General features: G+C 40.9%; 1 protein-coding gene across 1 annotated transcript in view; it reads left to right on the top strand.

The window, feature by feature from the left end:
- Positions 1–15,035, top strand: part of bckdhb (branched chain keto acid dehydrogenase E1 subunit beta) — a 103,084-nt gene that overhangs the window by 30,925 nt on the left and 57,124 nt on the right. The window contains exons 7-8 of the mRNA XM_034229455.1: positions 4,071–4,168; positions 10,027–10,137. Coding sequence (XP_034085346.1) covers positions 4,071–4,168; positions 10,027–10,137 — 209 coding nt within the window. The remainder of the gene's footprint in view (positions 1–4,070; positions 4,169–10,026; positions 10,138–15,035) is intronic.

The raw sequence follows: 15,035 nt of genomic DNA, 5'->3' as shown, positions 1-15,035 counted from the left end.
AAAACTGCGGCATGTACAGCTCCTTATGGGTACTGCAATGTGAGAAGTGCGCTACACCCCTGGTCGTTTCACCATGGAGGAAAGCAGCAGAAAGTCGACTGGAGTTAAAGAGAGCGGGGCCTATAAGTTATCCTTCTGCGCTGCGTTGCGTGCATGGCTTCCTTCTGCAGGGGGAGACGCGCTCTGCCGGCGGTCTCGTTCAGGATCCGAAAATACAATTTAAATATTTTGCACACTTATTCCTAGTGTGCCACTGGTTACGGTCCCGCATGCCAATGGTGGCACGCATGCCAGGGGATGCCGACCCCTGATGTATGCATATATTTCATGTTTGATTATTTTTAACTTAAAGGGATACTTACTGAAACAGGTGTGTGACCTATCAACGATGCAACAAAAGTATTTATTTCTAAAAATATTTAATGTTTTCATGTCAAACAATAAATTGAAGTCCAACAGGGGTGTGCTGTGGAATGTCAGCATTTCAAAGATCTGTGTGAATCTATAATATTCACTGGGAGTAAATAGTTATATAGTAATTGATAACTTCTTGCCTTTTTCAACTGTTATGAAACAGAAAAGTGTTGCCATAAAATATATCAGAAAGCATAAGGGCAGATACTGGTGTATTTGTGGTTTCTTTAATACCGATCAGCTATGGAGGCTTCAACCATCCATCAAAGCCTTGTTAGAGTCAGTTGCTGTGAAATGAATGAAATTGGATTGGTCTTACTATGATCATGTGCGTTGGAACATGTTTAGCACTGTGTCAGAGCAAGTCACTGAGTATGATAATAATAAGAGAAGAATGTCTCAGATGGATGTGGTTCAAAAGGACAGCCAAGTGCTGGTGGAGTTCTTGGCAGCATTTGTGTTTGCACATCAATCTTACTTTATTAGCCCCTTGGGAAGTGATTTACATCACTGTAAAGAGAGGTATTGCTGGCAGCATTTCCAAATGGACCCATACCAACATATAATAGATGCATCAATACAATTCAAGCCTGTGCCAAGACTCGTCTTAGACTATATTAATAATACCCAACTGACAATACTGCTTTAACAAAACACCAATCTTTGAAATATTCATTCGAAGTTGTCGGAGGATTACTGTTGTAGATCCTTAAAAGGCTTCAAAATAAATCTTAAAATAAGGCCTTAATTGATCAGGATGGGAGAACTAACAACGCACATATTTAGTAAGTTGTTTGCAAATGCACTGTTTGCTTGCTAGCAACGAAATGTTCCATAACTGTAAGAAATGTATGCTGTCTTTTTCTTACAATTTTGGTTATTGCAGGCTGCAATTGTAACGATAAAGACAGCCTTATATGCTTAGAGCTGATTTTTAAACTCATTATAGTGATAAAAGGCAGAACCACAACAGATTGGTACTGCCACCCAAAGCCAAATCTTTTTGACAAGTTTTGTTAGTTTGATTAGAGCCATATGAGAAATGTTACAGCCGACTGCTGAGATTGTTTTAATCATGGCATCAGTTTAAAGATTATTGTCCAAAACATTTATTAGGATGTGACAGTACAGTCTGATATTAAAATCACTTCTTGGCACAAGAGGATTGACTCTAATCATCACAATTCTTCATAGTTTCTTGAATATGTCGAACTTGTAACGGTTGCTAACGTGCCACATGCACTGTTTTCTAGAGCTTTGAATTAATTAATTTTCATAGGCATATTGAGACAGACATGTTGTGACATAGGCATTTTGTGGGGCTATCGTATCTCATCATAATCATATCTTACAATATTATCCTCACTGAAAAATAAGAGGGGCCACATTTTTTCATTTTAAATATCGATAAGAACGTTTTATTTTCATTCTTTTAAATGTACACTTTACATCGTTAATTCATGTTAACTCAACAACGCTATCACTTAAGTGTATAGTGTCAGTTTGTCTAAAACTTCTTTCAGAATGGCATTAAAAAATCCAAAATTTCACTTGCCTTAACTTTTTAGTAACCATGCAACCAAGTTCACACTGGGGGTTTTAGTTCTGGTAGTCTTTCAGGAGTTATTTAAATGTCCTATGGGGCAAAGCGAACCTGCTCTCGTGCTCTCTCCGCATGCCTCTAATGGCCTCTGTATGGATATGAAGTCATGTTTTTAATTGCAGCGGCCTCTCTTTTGCAACACAGGACAAAAACCACACATTTATCTCATCAAGGCCATGCTGTTTTTGCAGAGGCCAATAAACCTTAACCTAGTTTTCATAATTCAATTTGAACTTTTTTCTAAATGCTATTATTCCCCTCTCAGGGCCTATTTTCAGTCTCTCCCTGGAAGCCTAAATCAGGAGTTGCGTGTGATTCACTCAACCCTTTTATGTTGTTTTAATACAGCGAGTGAGTCGTAAGATGGGCAATTTTTCTTTCCTTTATGGCTTTTTCAAAGGCTTGAAAGGATTATGGAAGTCATTCAAGGTTTCCAGAAAGGTCTCAAACCCAGCGTTTCCCCGGAGTGTAATTACTCTGCGTAATTGTAAAGTTGACTTGCATGTGCTGCGATGTCGGAATGCTTTTAGCAGTTTCGGTTCGATGTCCGCTCACACTTTAAGGCCCTGTGTTTTTGCAGCCAGAGCCATCTCGGTCAACAAGATTCAAAGGTATTCCAGATTTAGTGATAACTTGTTGTTTCTGGGCAATGTACACATTGCTATTAAGCCACATGTTTTAAAGTGATGGTAGTTCATGATAATCCTTTTTTCATTATAATGATTTCCATGACCATTCACTAGTTTTCCAAAACACTATTATTCCAAACATATACTTCCATGCACTTGGACTCCAGTTCAAAGAGAGGTTCGCTGCAGGGCCTCCTTTTTGGTGCAGAGGCCCCCCTTTTTCTGATAGATATTCCACCCTAGCAATGTTTTGTTGTTCAGATTAATCTTAGTTATGGGCTTGTATATGGCAACAGATATCATGAGGTCATGCATGAAATTATGCTGATAAAAGGAACATTGGGTCTCTGGTGAGAGATGAGGTCCTGGAAAAAGCATAAAAGAGCATTTGAATCGGGCCAGATAAAACGTTTTGGAGTCGGAATTTTTTTGTCATTTCAACAGTTTGTCATCTAGTCTATCATTTAGGGTCTGCTCGATTCAAGGTTTGACATGAAAACCACATGGTGTACAGTGTTCGCAATGGACCAAAGTTTAGGTGTGTGTGAGCCTGCATTTGATGTGTTTGCAATGTTGGGATATTAATCTGTCATTGAATCAGCTTTACTGTCGAGGAGGGTTACATGGAATTTGCCTTTGATGTACAATGGTGCATACATAAACAGGAATTAATTTAAATAAAAGGAGCTAATATAAAACATGTTTTACCCTTGAATGGGCATTCATATATTATTATTTTGGAAAACTAATTGATAGCCATTTTCTACATTACACCTCTAAAACACCCAAATTACACCCATGTTATTACGGTTTTACGCCCATGTTACATCTGTATCACACCTACGTTACACCCTTATTATACCCATCTTACACTGTTATTATACCCATAGAAGAATGTTATTAGACCCATATTATACCCATGTAACACCAATATTATATCCAAACTAGAGAATGCAATTCCTGAAGAAATTGCTAGTGGGAATGCTTTTATGCTGAAAAGCTGACGCTAAACTGCTATGCTGAAATGTAATGTGTAAGAAGAAAGTGAATAATTTAGATTGAAATGATACATGAACACTGGGGGCTTGAATGTGTGATGAGAAAATAAAGTAAAAAGGCTTGGAAAAGCAGCAGAATATTTGAACTGCAAACTTTTGAACTAACTTGATGGCGAATGATCTGTCGCCATGCCAACGGCATTTGATGACATCCCATAATGAATATATTTTCTCTGAAAAATAAAATAGGTTCAGTATCAGAATTTGAGAGTCTTTAAGGAAGTAGCACTGATTACATGTGCAAAATATACAGAAGAATGATCAAGGTTTTAGTGTATGAAAATAGATGTGATGTGCTCACATGAATGAGGCCTTGTTGATGAGGCCAGTAGCTGACGGTGAATGTGTGTGTCTGTGTTTCCCCAGTGGAGCAGGTTCCCGTGGAGCCCTACACCATCCCACTCTCGCAGGCCGATATCGTACAGGAAGGAAGTGACGTCACCCTTGTTGCCTGGGGGACACAGGTAGGCGTTTCTCTGTGCATCATTGACAGACTCTGTGGGTGAGGAGTTTAAGTAATCAGCTATCTTTGCATCATTTTCCATGGCCTCTGGAAAAAAAGGAGTCCACTCTCATCCCCGCTAAATGACGTTTAAAGCCACTGAGGCTAGCGACGGATTAACTTTAAGTCCATCAAAAGCCCCCATCCCACTCCGTCCCAGTGGGGTCTCCCAGCCGGCAGTCTGCGGCTGTATCTGCACAAACATCTACACATCATCAAGGCCGTTCTCGGCTCTCCATGTGTTCACGCCGCACGCTTTCCATTGTTGCCTCTCTTTTCATCCGAGGGATTTTATTTCCTGCCGATCCGTATCAAGCTGCCTGGAACTCCCCGGGAGTCATCCTCCGACTTTCATTGCGCCCGGTCCACTTAAACCGGCTTATCCAGGTCACAATGTACCTGGAGCACGGGAGGGGGCTTTCGAGGGCATTGAAGGAAAAGTAACCCATTAGAGTATTATTGTTGGAGTGGATAGAGAAGAACGAGGATCCAGTGAAGTAGTGGAAAGCAAAAGGCCACCCTTGTCCCTTCCAACTCATTACTCGCCTCGTCCATCAGAGAGTTAAGAAAACATCTTTCACTGAGTGCAGGGGAAGGATGAGTCCTTAGCTTCTGATCACCCAAACAGGACCTTTTTTCCCCTGGACTATCAGTCCCTCCATCTATTATTTCTCCCTCAGGAACAGTGGTGTAGTGGGCGTTGGACGCGGGGGTATGCCGTACCCCCACTTATTTGGAGCATGATCTTTTTTTTAATAATCTAATAAATATAAAATCATTGCCAGTTATCAGTTGCAAGTGTGTATTTGTTGTAATAATGACAAAAACATAATACATTTCACAGTAATTATAATACAAAATAAAAACGATTTCCTTAAAGAATTATGATTCGTCATCACGCTCGTGACCCCGCGGCGAGCTGGGGGTGTGTCAGTGACACACCCACGGCGAGCCAGCTCGCCGATTTTGCGGCAGCTCTTTCCCTCAAGAACGCTAACGAAAAAGCTCTATAATGGCAGGCAAACATTTTTTACTTGACTTATTTTCTAAAAAGAATATAATTCACAAGAAGAAAGAGGCTAGCAGCACCGAAGCTACAAGTGAAGCTGCTACTAGCACTACATCATGAGAAGAGCCGCCTAAAGACCTGGATAATGCTAGCACTAACGTTAACGTTAGCTGCGCTAGCAACATTCCCCTGGCTAGCTCTGTAAGGGAAACTTTTGCAGCAATGGAGAGTCAGGACTCAGAGAGACACGAGGAGAGTTGGAGCTTTGATGTCAAACACTGGTGGTATCGGCCGGAGAATTTCACATAGGGATGTCCCGATCACCTTTTTTTGCTCCTGATCCGATTCCGATCATTTGATTTTGACAATCTGCCGATACCGATTTTTCCCAATCCGATCTTTATGCAATGCATTAAGAGAAAAAAAAAAGGTAACAGATAACGGCTGGTCATCCAACGCGATGAATTCAGCTATCTTGTTGCCAGATTTGAAAGAAATAAGCAACCAGGTCTATGAAAACAAGCCCAAAAGAAGCAACACATACATGATGTTGTGTAATTTTAAACCAAAACTAAGGCCTCAGGATGACGTTAAGACGTGAACATGGTAATTTTTGTTTTGTAACATTAAATCAAATTATTAAAAAAATCCCAATCCCCGATTTTTTTCTCCCGATTACAATCTTTTGAAAATCACGTGATCGGATCGGGACATCTCTAATTTCACATCACAAGTCACAGCAGCCAGAGGTTCTGACTGCACGGGTGGGTTGCCACATCAATTCTGACCAGCCTCTCTCTCGATAGACCTTTTAACTAGTTTACAGAGAGTTAATCAACATGGAGCACTGGAGATAGCCCCAACATCTGGAGACACTGAATCACCTGTCAACTCTTAGGCTCTGTGACCGAGAGTTGACCGGTCATAAAATTGAGAATATCCACATATAAGTGCAGCAGCACATTCTTTAAAGGAGATAACAGAGTCAGGGTTGGTTATTAACGTCAACAGGCAATAAGGTCAAATATCTAGGAGTAAAGACAGAAATATTCCCTCACAAGCTCAAGCTCACCTTTCCCAGAAGTATGGACGGAGGAGATGTGGCGGAGGAAACAAGCCGTGGATAGACTGCAAAGCTGGGAAACTGGGCTGGAAAGTTTGTTCATCCACTACGGATTTATCAGTCTTCAAAATGCTGTGTGTGTGGGTGTGTGTGTGTTAGTGATGTGTCGGTCGCGAATGAGCCGGCTCAAAGAGCCGGCTCTTTTAAGTGAACGACGGGAGCCGGCTCTTGCCGGCTCTTGCTCCTTTTTTTGCGGAGGGATCTAGATCGGCTTGAAGGCACATTATGCACTGTGCACATTATCCCGCTTATTACATGGCCACATTCTCAACAAAGTAACGACATGACTCCCAATATTAATTTAAATGCTTTTATGGATTTAGAAAATTATTTTATTGATTTAAAAAATAATTTTATGTATTGATTTAAATTGACATGCATCCGCTAAGAAAAGTAGTCCGTTGTTACTGTTTGAACTAACGTAGCAACAGCAGGAACTGCTTCGATAGTGTTTTTGAGGAGCTTTTTGATTACAGATTTGAAAACATCGTTGCTTGCTTTAAAAGTAGCACAATTCATGATGTCAAACCTTGGAAAGTATCTAGATATCCCTGCCCTAATGCCAAAGTAACTGGCAACTGAATATGTGTCGCCGTTTGATGTCTATGTCTGGGCCGCTGCGTAAAAAGGAGGGTTTCTGCCCCATTACTTCTCTTCTTACTTCGATAAGAATAAAACACGGAGGACTGAGATCTCTTTTTCTCCCCCTCTTCTGACAGCCCAGCAGCTGATCTCAAAGCACGCTCCCCTCTCCTACAGGGGGGCGTGGTCAGCTGCAGCTCACAGAATCAGCCCCCTGCAAAAACAGCGCTAGAAAGAGCAAATAGAGCGAAATGAGGCATGGCTAAAATGCAGGATCTTTTATATAGGTCGATACAGTAGCCCCTTTTTTTAAATAGTTTTTATAGGTGTTGCTATCTGTTTTGTGTAGCGTGGTTCCAGAAGCAAGTCAATGCATTCATTGGGTGGTATCGGAGTGTTACACGGGTCTGTAAATGCAATGAAAACAATTGGCCACAGCAAATCGTTTATATTAAACATGTAATTTTTACTTTTGAATACTTCAGTACAAAGGTTGTATTGAATAATTTAAGTGATATATGTGTACACATATAATTAGTCAAAACAGGGCTACATTTGATTTAATTAAAAGGTATAATATGTGGTAAACTGAAGAGCCGTTTGGGAGCCGAAAGAGCCGGCTCTTCTTGGTGAGCAGAGCCAAATGATCCGGATCAACAAGAAGAGCAGGAATTCAAATAAATAGTGTGTGTGTGTGTGTGTGTGTGTGTGTGTGTGTGTGTGTGTGTGTGTGTGTGTGTGTGTGTGTGTGTGTGTGTGTGTGTGTGTGTGTGTGTGTGTGTGTGTGTGTGTGTGTGTGTGTGTGTGTGTGTGTGTGTGTGTGTGGGTGTGTGTGGTGTGTGTGTGTGTGTGTGTGTGTGTGTGTGTGTGTGTGTGTGTGTGTGTGTGTGTGTGTGTGTGTGTGTGTGTGTGTGTGTGTGTGTGTGTGTGTGTGTGTGTGTGTGTGTGTGTGTGTGTGTGTGTGTGTGTGTGTGTGTGTGTGTGTGTGTGTGTGTGTGTGTGTGTGTGTGTGTGTGTGTGTGTGTGTGTGTGTGTGTGTGTGTGTGTGTGTGTGTGTGTGTGTGTTGCAATGTAGGCTAGGCCTAATCAGAATAATTTCAAGTCCAGATTCAATGTTGTTTGCATAAGTAGGCTATATTGTTCGTTTCGTTTATTTAATAAATATATTTCAGGACAACTTTGGGAATTTTGTTTGTTTGTTATGAGTTTTAAATAGATTGAGAGAGAGAGAGGTCTGCTTAGTTGCAATACTGTAGCTTATGCAATTTAGGCCTATAAATTGTTTATGTAACTTATGTGCCAGTGTGTCCATGGTTTTGAGTCTGTGTGTGTGTTGATCGCAGCGCCGTCTGCATTTTGCAGTACAGTAACTAAAGTAGGACTAAGCATTCTTGTAGTTTCTGTGGACCTGTCTGCCCGTTTTGTGAGTGCACGCGTGCGCGGCATTGTTTGGGATTACCTAATTAAAATAGCGGTCCTCCAGTAAAAAAATCCCCACTACACCACTGCTCAGGAAGGTCCTCTTTAATCGTGTGGGAACAATGTAACTGCTCCATTTCTCTGTAATAAATGCCCCGAGTTATTACGGTTTTTTGTGAGGGTGAAGCCAGGGCTCGCGTCTTCCACGTTTGGACGTGTTGACAACTCTTTTAGTTAGGATGATTTAGATTTGTCACAGCGGTTCTGATGTCGCCAGGGAAAAGAAAGTTTGGGGCTCTCTGCTGGAACTGCTACCCCCGCGACCCGACCACGGATAAGCGGGAGAAGATGGATGGATGGATGGACAGCGGTTCTAATTTAAAAGCAGCCCCTAATGTCTGCCAATACACAGACTCCAGCAATTACACAATGATGATTTTACGGGAATAACTTGCTAATGTGAAAATGTCCATGTTTTTTCTCAATCATCTTTGTTAATTTTTTTATTCAAGCCTGCTAAATTGAAAACATAATACACAACACATACAGGACAAAAGTTGATGTAGCAGACGTTCCCATATGGCAAGCCGTTTAAGTATTTAATGCACATCCTTTATATCAGACAGCAGTTTCCTCCACTAGTGGAATTAGCCGCTTTCACACCAAGTACTTTGCCGTACTTAGTGCCGGCACTTATGGCGCATTTCCACTACAGGGCCTCGCTCGGCTTCGCTCGGTATGGCTAGGCCTCGTTAGGCCTTGTTAGGCCCGGCTCACTTTAATGCTGCGTTTCCATTACAGTTTAGTAGCTGGGGCAGTAACTATAGTAACGCAGTGTAGGCGGAGCCGTGACGTCATCTTCAATGAGAACCACAGAAAAACAACATCAGCCGTTAGCTGTTAGCACTCAAGCTCACAGCTCCTCATATCTGTTCAGAAACTAGACAAAAGTTAAACAAGTACAAACCACAGACTGTCTGTGTCATGACGAATACAGTCGCTGGTTTATTTATGTCTGTATAGGCCATTGTTGTGAGTGTGGACGATCGGAGCATATACTGCGTTAGCTTAGCCGATCTCCATTTAGAAAACACGCATTTTAAAAGGTTTCAGAGTTTTACGGGGCGTGGTTTGCAATTCGCTCAGCCAATAGAAATTGGTACTTTTTTGGTACCACCTCTCTAGCAGGCACTAAAAATGGGGGTAAAAGTTCCCGGCACTACGTACTCTTTTTGGTGTGAACGCAACATAAGGGGTACTAACGGAACTAATTGGGAAAAGTACGGGGAAAAGTACTTTGGTGTGAACGCGCCTATTGGCTCTCTGTCAGCACTGGCTGGTCACACTAGTTTGGCATTCTGTCTTACTGGATGAACAAGAATTCTTCAAAAATGTTGCCTTGACTACTAAACATGTGAGCCGCAACTTGCTTCCTCTAGAAGTAGAATTTCCTAACGCCAACAAAGGTAACTAGTCTAGTGTTCAACAAATAAAACAGGACGAAGACAAAAAAAAGAGTTGTGATAAGTTTTTTTTTTTTTTTTTAACTAGAGAGCTAATAGGAAGCCTCAATTCACACTTAGTCCCCTCGTGATCATTAGCATTTAATTCACCTAGTTCAAACTTTTAACTGCTTATAGCTCACTAGATTTAAAGGCTTTTTTCCTTTTCTCTTCCCTTTTTTTAGATCCATGTGATGAGGGAGGTTGCCAACATGGCCCAAGAGAAACTGGGGGTGTCCTGCGAGGTCATCGATCTGCAGACCATCCTGCCCTGGGACGTTGAGACTGTTTGCAAGGTAAGGGAAACACACATTCAAACACAATCACAGCCACTTTAGCAAAAATGCTTCTGAGGAACCATTCATAGTGGTGTTTCTGTCTGGTGCCTTTTTAACCGATATTCTAAAAATATTTTGTATCAAAGTCTGTGTATAGCTCTATTTTTATGCTTGGTCGCTGAGTGTGTAGCCATGTTGTGCATTCCCAAGTGATCACTCTACAATAGACAACCATTTGGCATAAATAATGTTTCTGTAGATGTGTTTATTGTGGCGCAGAGGCATTATTTCTCTAGACTGTGTGGTTCTCTTTGGTGCCTGATAAACAGGATTCCTTCCGCAGCCAGTAAGACTTCTACAAAGAAGTCCACGGCTCTCACCAAAACAAAATATTTCATTTCGGAAGGATTTTAGATGCTTTCCAGTGGGTATTCCATCTTTGTTTATTTTGAAATAAGGGAAGGAGCACAATGCAAGACAGTTTGGGGAACAGTGGCGTCTTTCCTGGTCACCGTTGGCGACTAGGTCTGGTCAGACGAGTCAGTAGACTAAACCATGTTATGAAATGCTCTCACAACAAACTCTTACTGATATGTGATGGGTCCAGGCTCAAGGGCGTATGGCACTCTCAACTCTTTCCAGGACATGTCGGGGCCCTGCCTGCCAGTAGCTTTGCCGATATCTGTGTTGATAGGTAATAGATTAAGAGCGGTGAATCATAGAAACAGGAAGCGCTCAAACGTTTGTGTGAGTGTATCTAATTTAACAGTGATTCCATGTCAGCCACAGCTTGTTACAAAAAACATGACTGATAGTGTGTTTAACAAACTTAAACTAGCTTTATTAAATGTCAGGTCTTTGGCAGGAAAAACATTTGTAATCAATGATTTTATCACTGAGCACAATCTCGATTTTATGTTTTTAACAGAAACTTGGATTGAACAAAATAACAATGCAGCTGTTCTTATCGAATCAACCCCTCCCAACTTTAGTTTTATGAGTCAGGAAAGAATGCATAAGAAAGGGGGTGGACTTGCTATTCTATTCAATGATTCCCTTCAATGCAGGAAGACATCGTAAGGAAACTTTGATTCTTTTGAATATGTGGCCCTTCGGCTGAAATGCTCCTCTCGAGCTCTGTTCCTAAATATCTATAGACCACCCAAATACTGTGCAAGCTTTTTTGATGACTTTACTGAACTGCTGTCTATAGTGTGTATTGACTTTGACCGTCTAGTCATTGTTGGTGATTTTAACATCCATGTTGACAACCCCCAGGACAGAGGGGCTAAAGAACTATTTTGTGTTCTTGATAGCTATGGACTGACTCAGCATGTGACGGAGCCCACGCACAATAAGGGGCACACTCTGGACTTAATTATCTCAAAGGGTGTGAATATCTCTAAGGTTGTGGTGACTGATGTTGCACTCTCTGACCATTCTTGTGTTTTCTTTGAGAGCTCTATTTCTGTTCACAAAAATGTTCAAAAAGAGGTAACCACAAAGCGATATTTAACTGAAAACACTAGGGAAATGTTTACTCAGAATTTCTCTTCCACACTTGCCCCTGCCAACATCTCAGTAAATGAGCTAGTAGATCATTTTAATTCAAAAATTAAAAATGTTATAGATGCCATTGCTCCAACTAGGTTAAAGGAAGTGTCTGGCAAGAAAATATCTCCATGGAGAAAGGCCATGACCGTGAAAACAGAAAAAAGAGAATGTCGAAAAGCTGAACGCAGGTGGCGAAAAACAAATCTCCAGGTTCACTTTGAAATCTATAAAGAGAGACTTGGCCTTTATAATTTGGAATTGAAAAACGCACGACAATCTTTCTTCTCTGACATCATTACCAAAAACAAAAACAACGCACGTGCCTTGTTAGCTACCTTCGACAGACTAACTAACCCCCCAGTGTCAGTAGCCTCTGAATTTCTATCCACCAGGGCGTGCAATGATTTTGCCTCCTTTTTCACTGACAAAATTCAGAAAATCAGACAAGCAGTCAGTGCCTCTGCATCAGGAACAGCAAATGTGTTGTCCCTATCTCCACTTAACATCAATTCAGACATCATGACACAATTCCATCAGATTAATGATAAAAACCTAGAGGACATTATTCAACTTCTGAAATCCTCCTCTTGCTGCCTTGATATTATTCCAACAGGATTTTTCAAAGATGTTTTGCCTTGCATGGCCTCAGATCTACTTCATATATTAAACAAATCTCTTCACTCAGGTATTTTTCCACAGGCCCTGAAAACTGCAGTCATTAAACCGCTCTTAAAAAAGAATAATCTAGATGCTTCAGTAATGAACAATTACAGGCCCATATCAAACCTCCCATTTCTAGGTAAAATCATTGAAAAAGTTGTTTTTCAACAGTTGAGTAATTTCTTGCATTTAAATAACTGTTTTGATGTGTTCCAGTCAGGCTTTCGTCCAAACCACAGCACTGAGACTGCTCTTGTAAAGGTCTTTAATGACATCCACTTAAACACAGACAGTGGCAGAACTTCAGTGTTAGTATTATTAGATCTCAGTGCTGCGTTTGACACTGTTGACCACAGCATATTACTAGACCGACTGGAAAACTGGGTGGGACTTTCGGAAACAGTTCTGAATTGGTTTGAATCCTACTTAAAGGACAGAAACAACTTTGTTTCTATAGGTAAATACACATCTGAGTTGACAAATATGACATGTGGGGTTCCTCAAGGCTCCATCTTGGGGCCTATTCTCTTTAACATCTACATGCTACCACTGGCTCAGATAATGAAGAACAACAAAATAAGTTACCATAGCTATGCAGATGACACACAAATTTACGTAACAATTTCACCAGAAGACTATGCTCCAATTCAAACACTGAGTAAGTGCATTGAACAAATCAATGACTGGATGTGTCAGAACTTTCTCCAATTAAACAAAGATAAAACTGAGGTAATGGTTTTTGGAGCCAAGTCAGAACGTATAAAAGTTAGCACTGAGCTTCAGTGTGCAATGTTCAAAACAACAGATAAAGCCAGAAATCTAGGTGTAGTCATGGACTCTGACCTGAGTTTCAACAGTCACATTAAAACAGTTACTAAATCAGCCTACTATCACCTAAAGAATATATCTAGGATTAAAAGACTAATGTCACAGCAGGATTTGGAAAAACTTGTCCATGCTTTTATCTTCAGTAGACTCGACTACTGCAATGGTGTCTTCACAGGTCTCACTAAAAAATCTATTAGGAAGCTGCAGCTAATTCAGAACGCTGCTGCTCGAGTCCTCACTAACACTAAGAAAGTGGATCACATCACTCCAGTTCTGAAGCCTTTACACTGGCTTCCTGTGTGTCAAAGAATAGATTTCAAAATACTGCTGCTGGTTTATAAAGCACTGAATGGTTTAGGCCCAACATACATTTCTGACCTCCTGCTAAATTATGAACCATCCAGATCTCTCAGGTCTTCAGAGACTGGTCAGCTTTCTGTCCCCAGAGTCAGAACTAAACATGGTAAAGCAGCGTTCAGTTATTATGCTCCAAATATCTGGAACAAACTCCCAGAAACCTGCAGGTCCGCTGCAACTCTGACTACTTTTAAATCCAGGCTGAAGACTTTTCTTTTTGTCGCTGCTTTTAATTGAACTATTCACATCTTAAACTGCACTGTAACTTTTATCCATGTATTTTTTCTTTTAATGTTTATTTTATTAGCTTTTCTTTTTAATGACTGATTTTAAATGCCATTTTCTTAATCTCTTTCATTTTTTGTAAAGCACTTTGAATTGCCTTGTGTTGAAAAGTGCTATATAAATAAACTTGTCTTGCCTTGCCTTTGGATATGAAAACCAAAAAGTGTCTTGAGAAAAACTTGAAAGAACGCTTCATGCTGCTTTCTCAATGGAGCTTGAATATGTCACCCACTGCATCTTGTGTCAAGACGGTTGGCTTTAGGCAGCTTAATCACCAGATACATTTTTAACGTTGCACGTTTGTCGTATTTTCATGCTCCTTGGCGAAACAAACGACTTTTGTCCGTGAGCATCATGCTGTCAAGCTAACCTTATAACCAGCAGTAAAAGCGCATGTTGAAGTCGCGGTGGAAGGGTAGCTAAGAGGGGACTCTAAGTGAATGTGTTTTTTTTCTTCTTTTTGGCACTCTGCCATTAAAACCACTGCCATGAAATTGGATAGTGTTTATGTGCTGCTTAGTGGGCCTAATGCCAGACCTGCCACCTCGGGCTTTTCACCAACATCTCTTCTTGTCATGCCCAACAGCCAATTTCCCAATAACCCTGCTACACACCCACACACATATCCTGATATCTGGCAATTAAAGGGGCCCTGTTATGCTATTTTTCAGGTTAATATTTGTATTATGTGCCTCTACATGTCTCCATGCTTTAATGTTCAAAAAGCTCTTTATTTTTCTCATACTGTCTGTGCTGCAGCACCTCTTTTCACCCTCTGTCTGAAACCAGAGCCCAGTCTGTCTGATTGGTTAGCTGTGCGGCTCTGTGATGAATGGTCAACCGCTTAAAGATGCCCCTCCCCTTAGCCATATAACTAAAGCGCGAGTGAAGTGACTATGTTAGGGAAGTAAAAAGGAGTCCAATTTAGGCTTTTCCAGGCAGGGGGGATTGTGTGGGATTAAAACTCCCTCTGGAGAGTCCTTTACGTGCACAAAAACCTATAGAACACACTACAGGAAAGGGAAAACCCAAAGAGCATAATAGGGCCCCTTAAATCACTGTCGATGCATTACATAATACACTGATATCCCTAAAGCCCTTTTTATCATGGCGTGTTCTGCTGGCTGTGCACAGAAAGAGCATTTTCCATCAAGCTATTATTAAATCTCAGAGAAGGCACATGATGAATTCAGGACTAAATCATGATTTTATCTCTCCCACTAATGCATAAG

Source organism: Gymnodraco acuticeps, unplaced genomic scaffold (assembly GCF_902827175.1).
Source record: "Gymnodraco acuticeps unplaced genomic scaffold, fGymAcu1.1, whole genome shotgun sequence".
NCBI classification, from domain to species: domain Eukaryota; kingdom Metazoa; phylum Chordata; class Actinopteri; order Perciformes; family Bathydraconidae; genus Gymnodraco; species Gymnodraco acuticeps.
The sequence above is the reverse complement of the archived record's forward strand: the minus strand, read 5'-3'. Positions and strand labels throughout refer to the sequence as shown.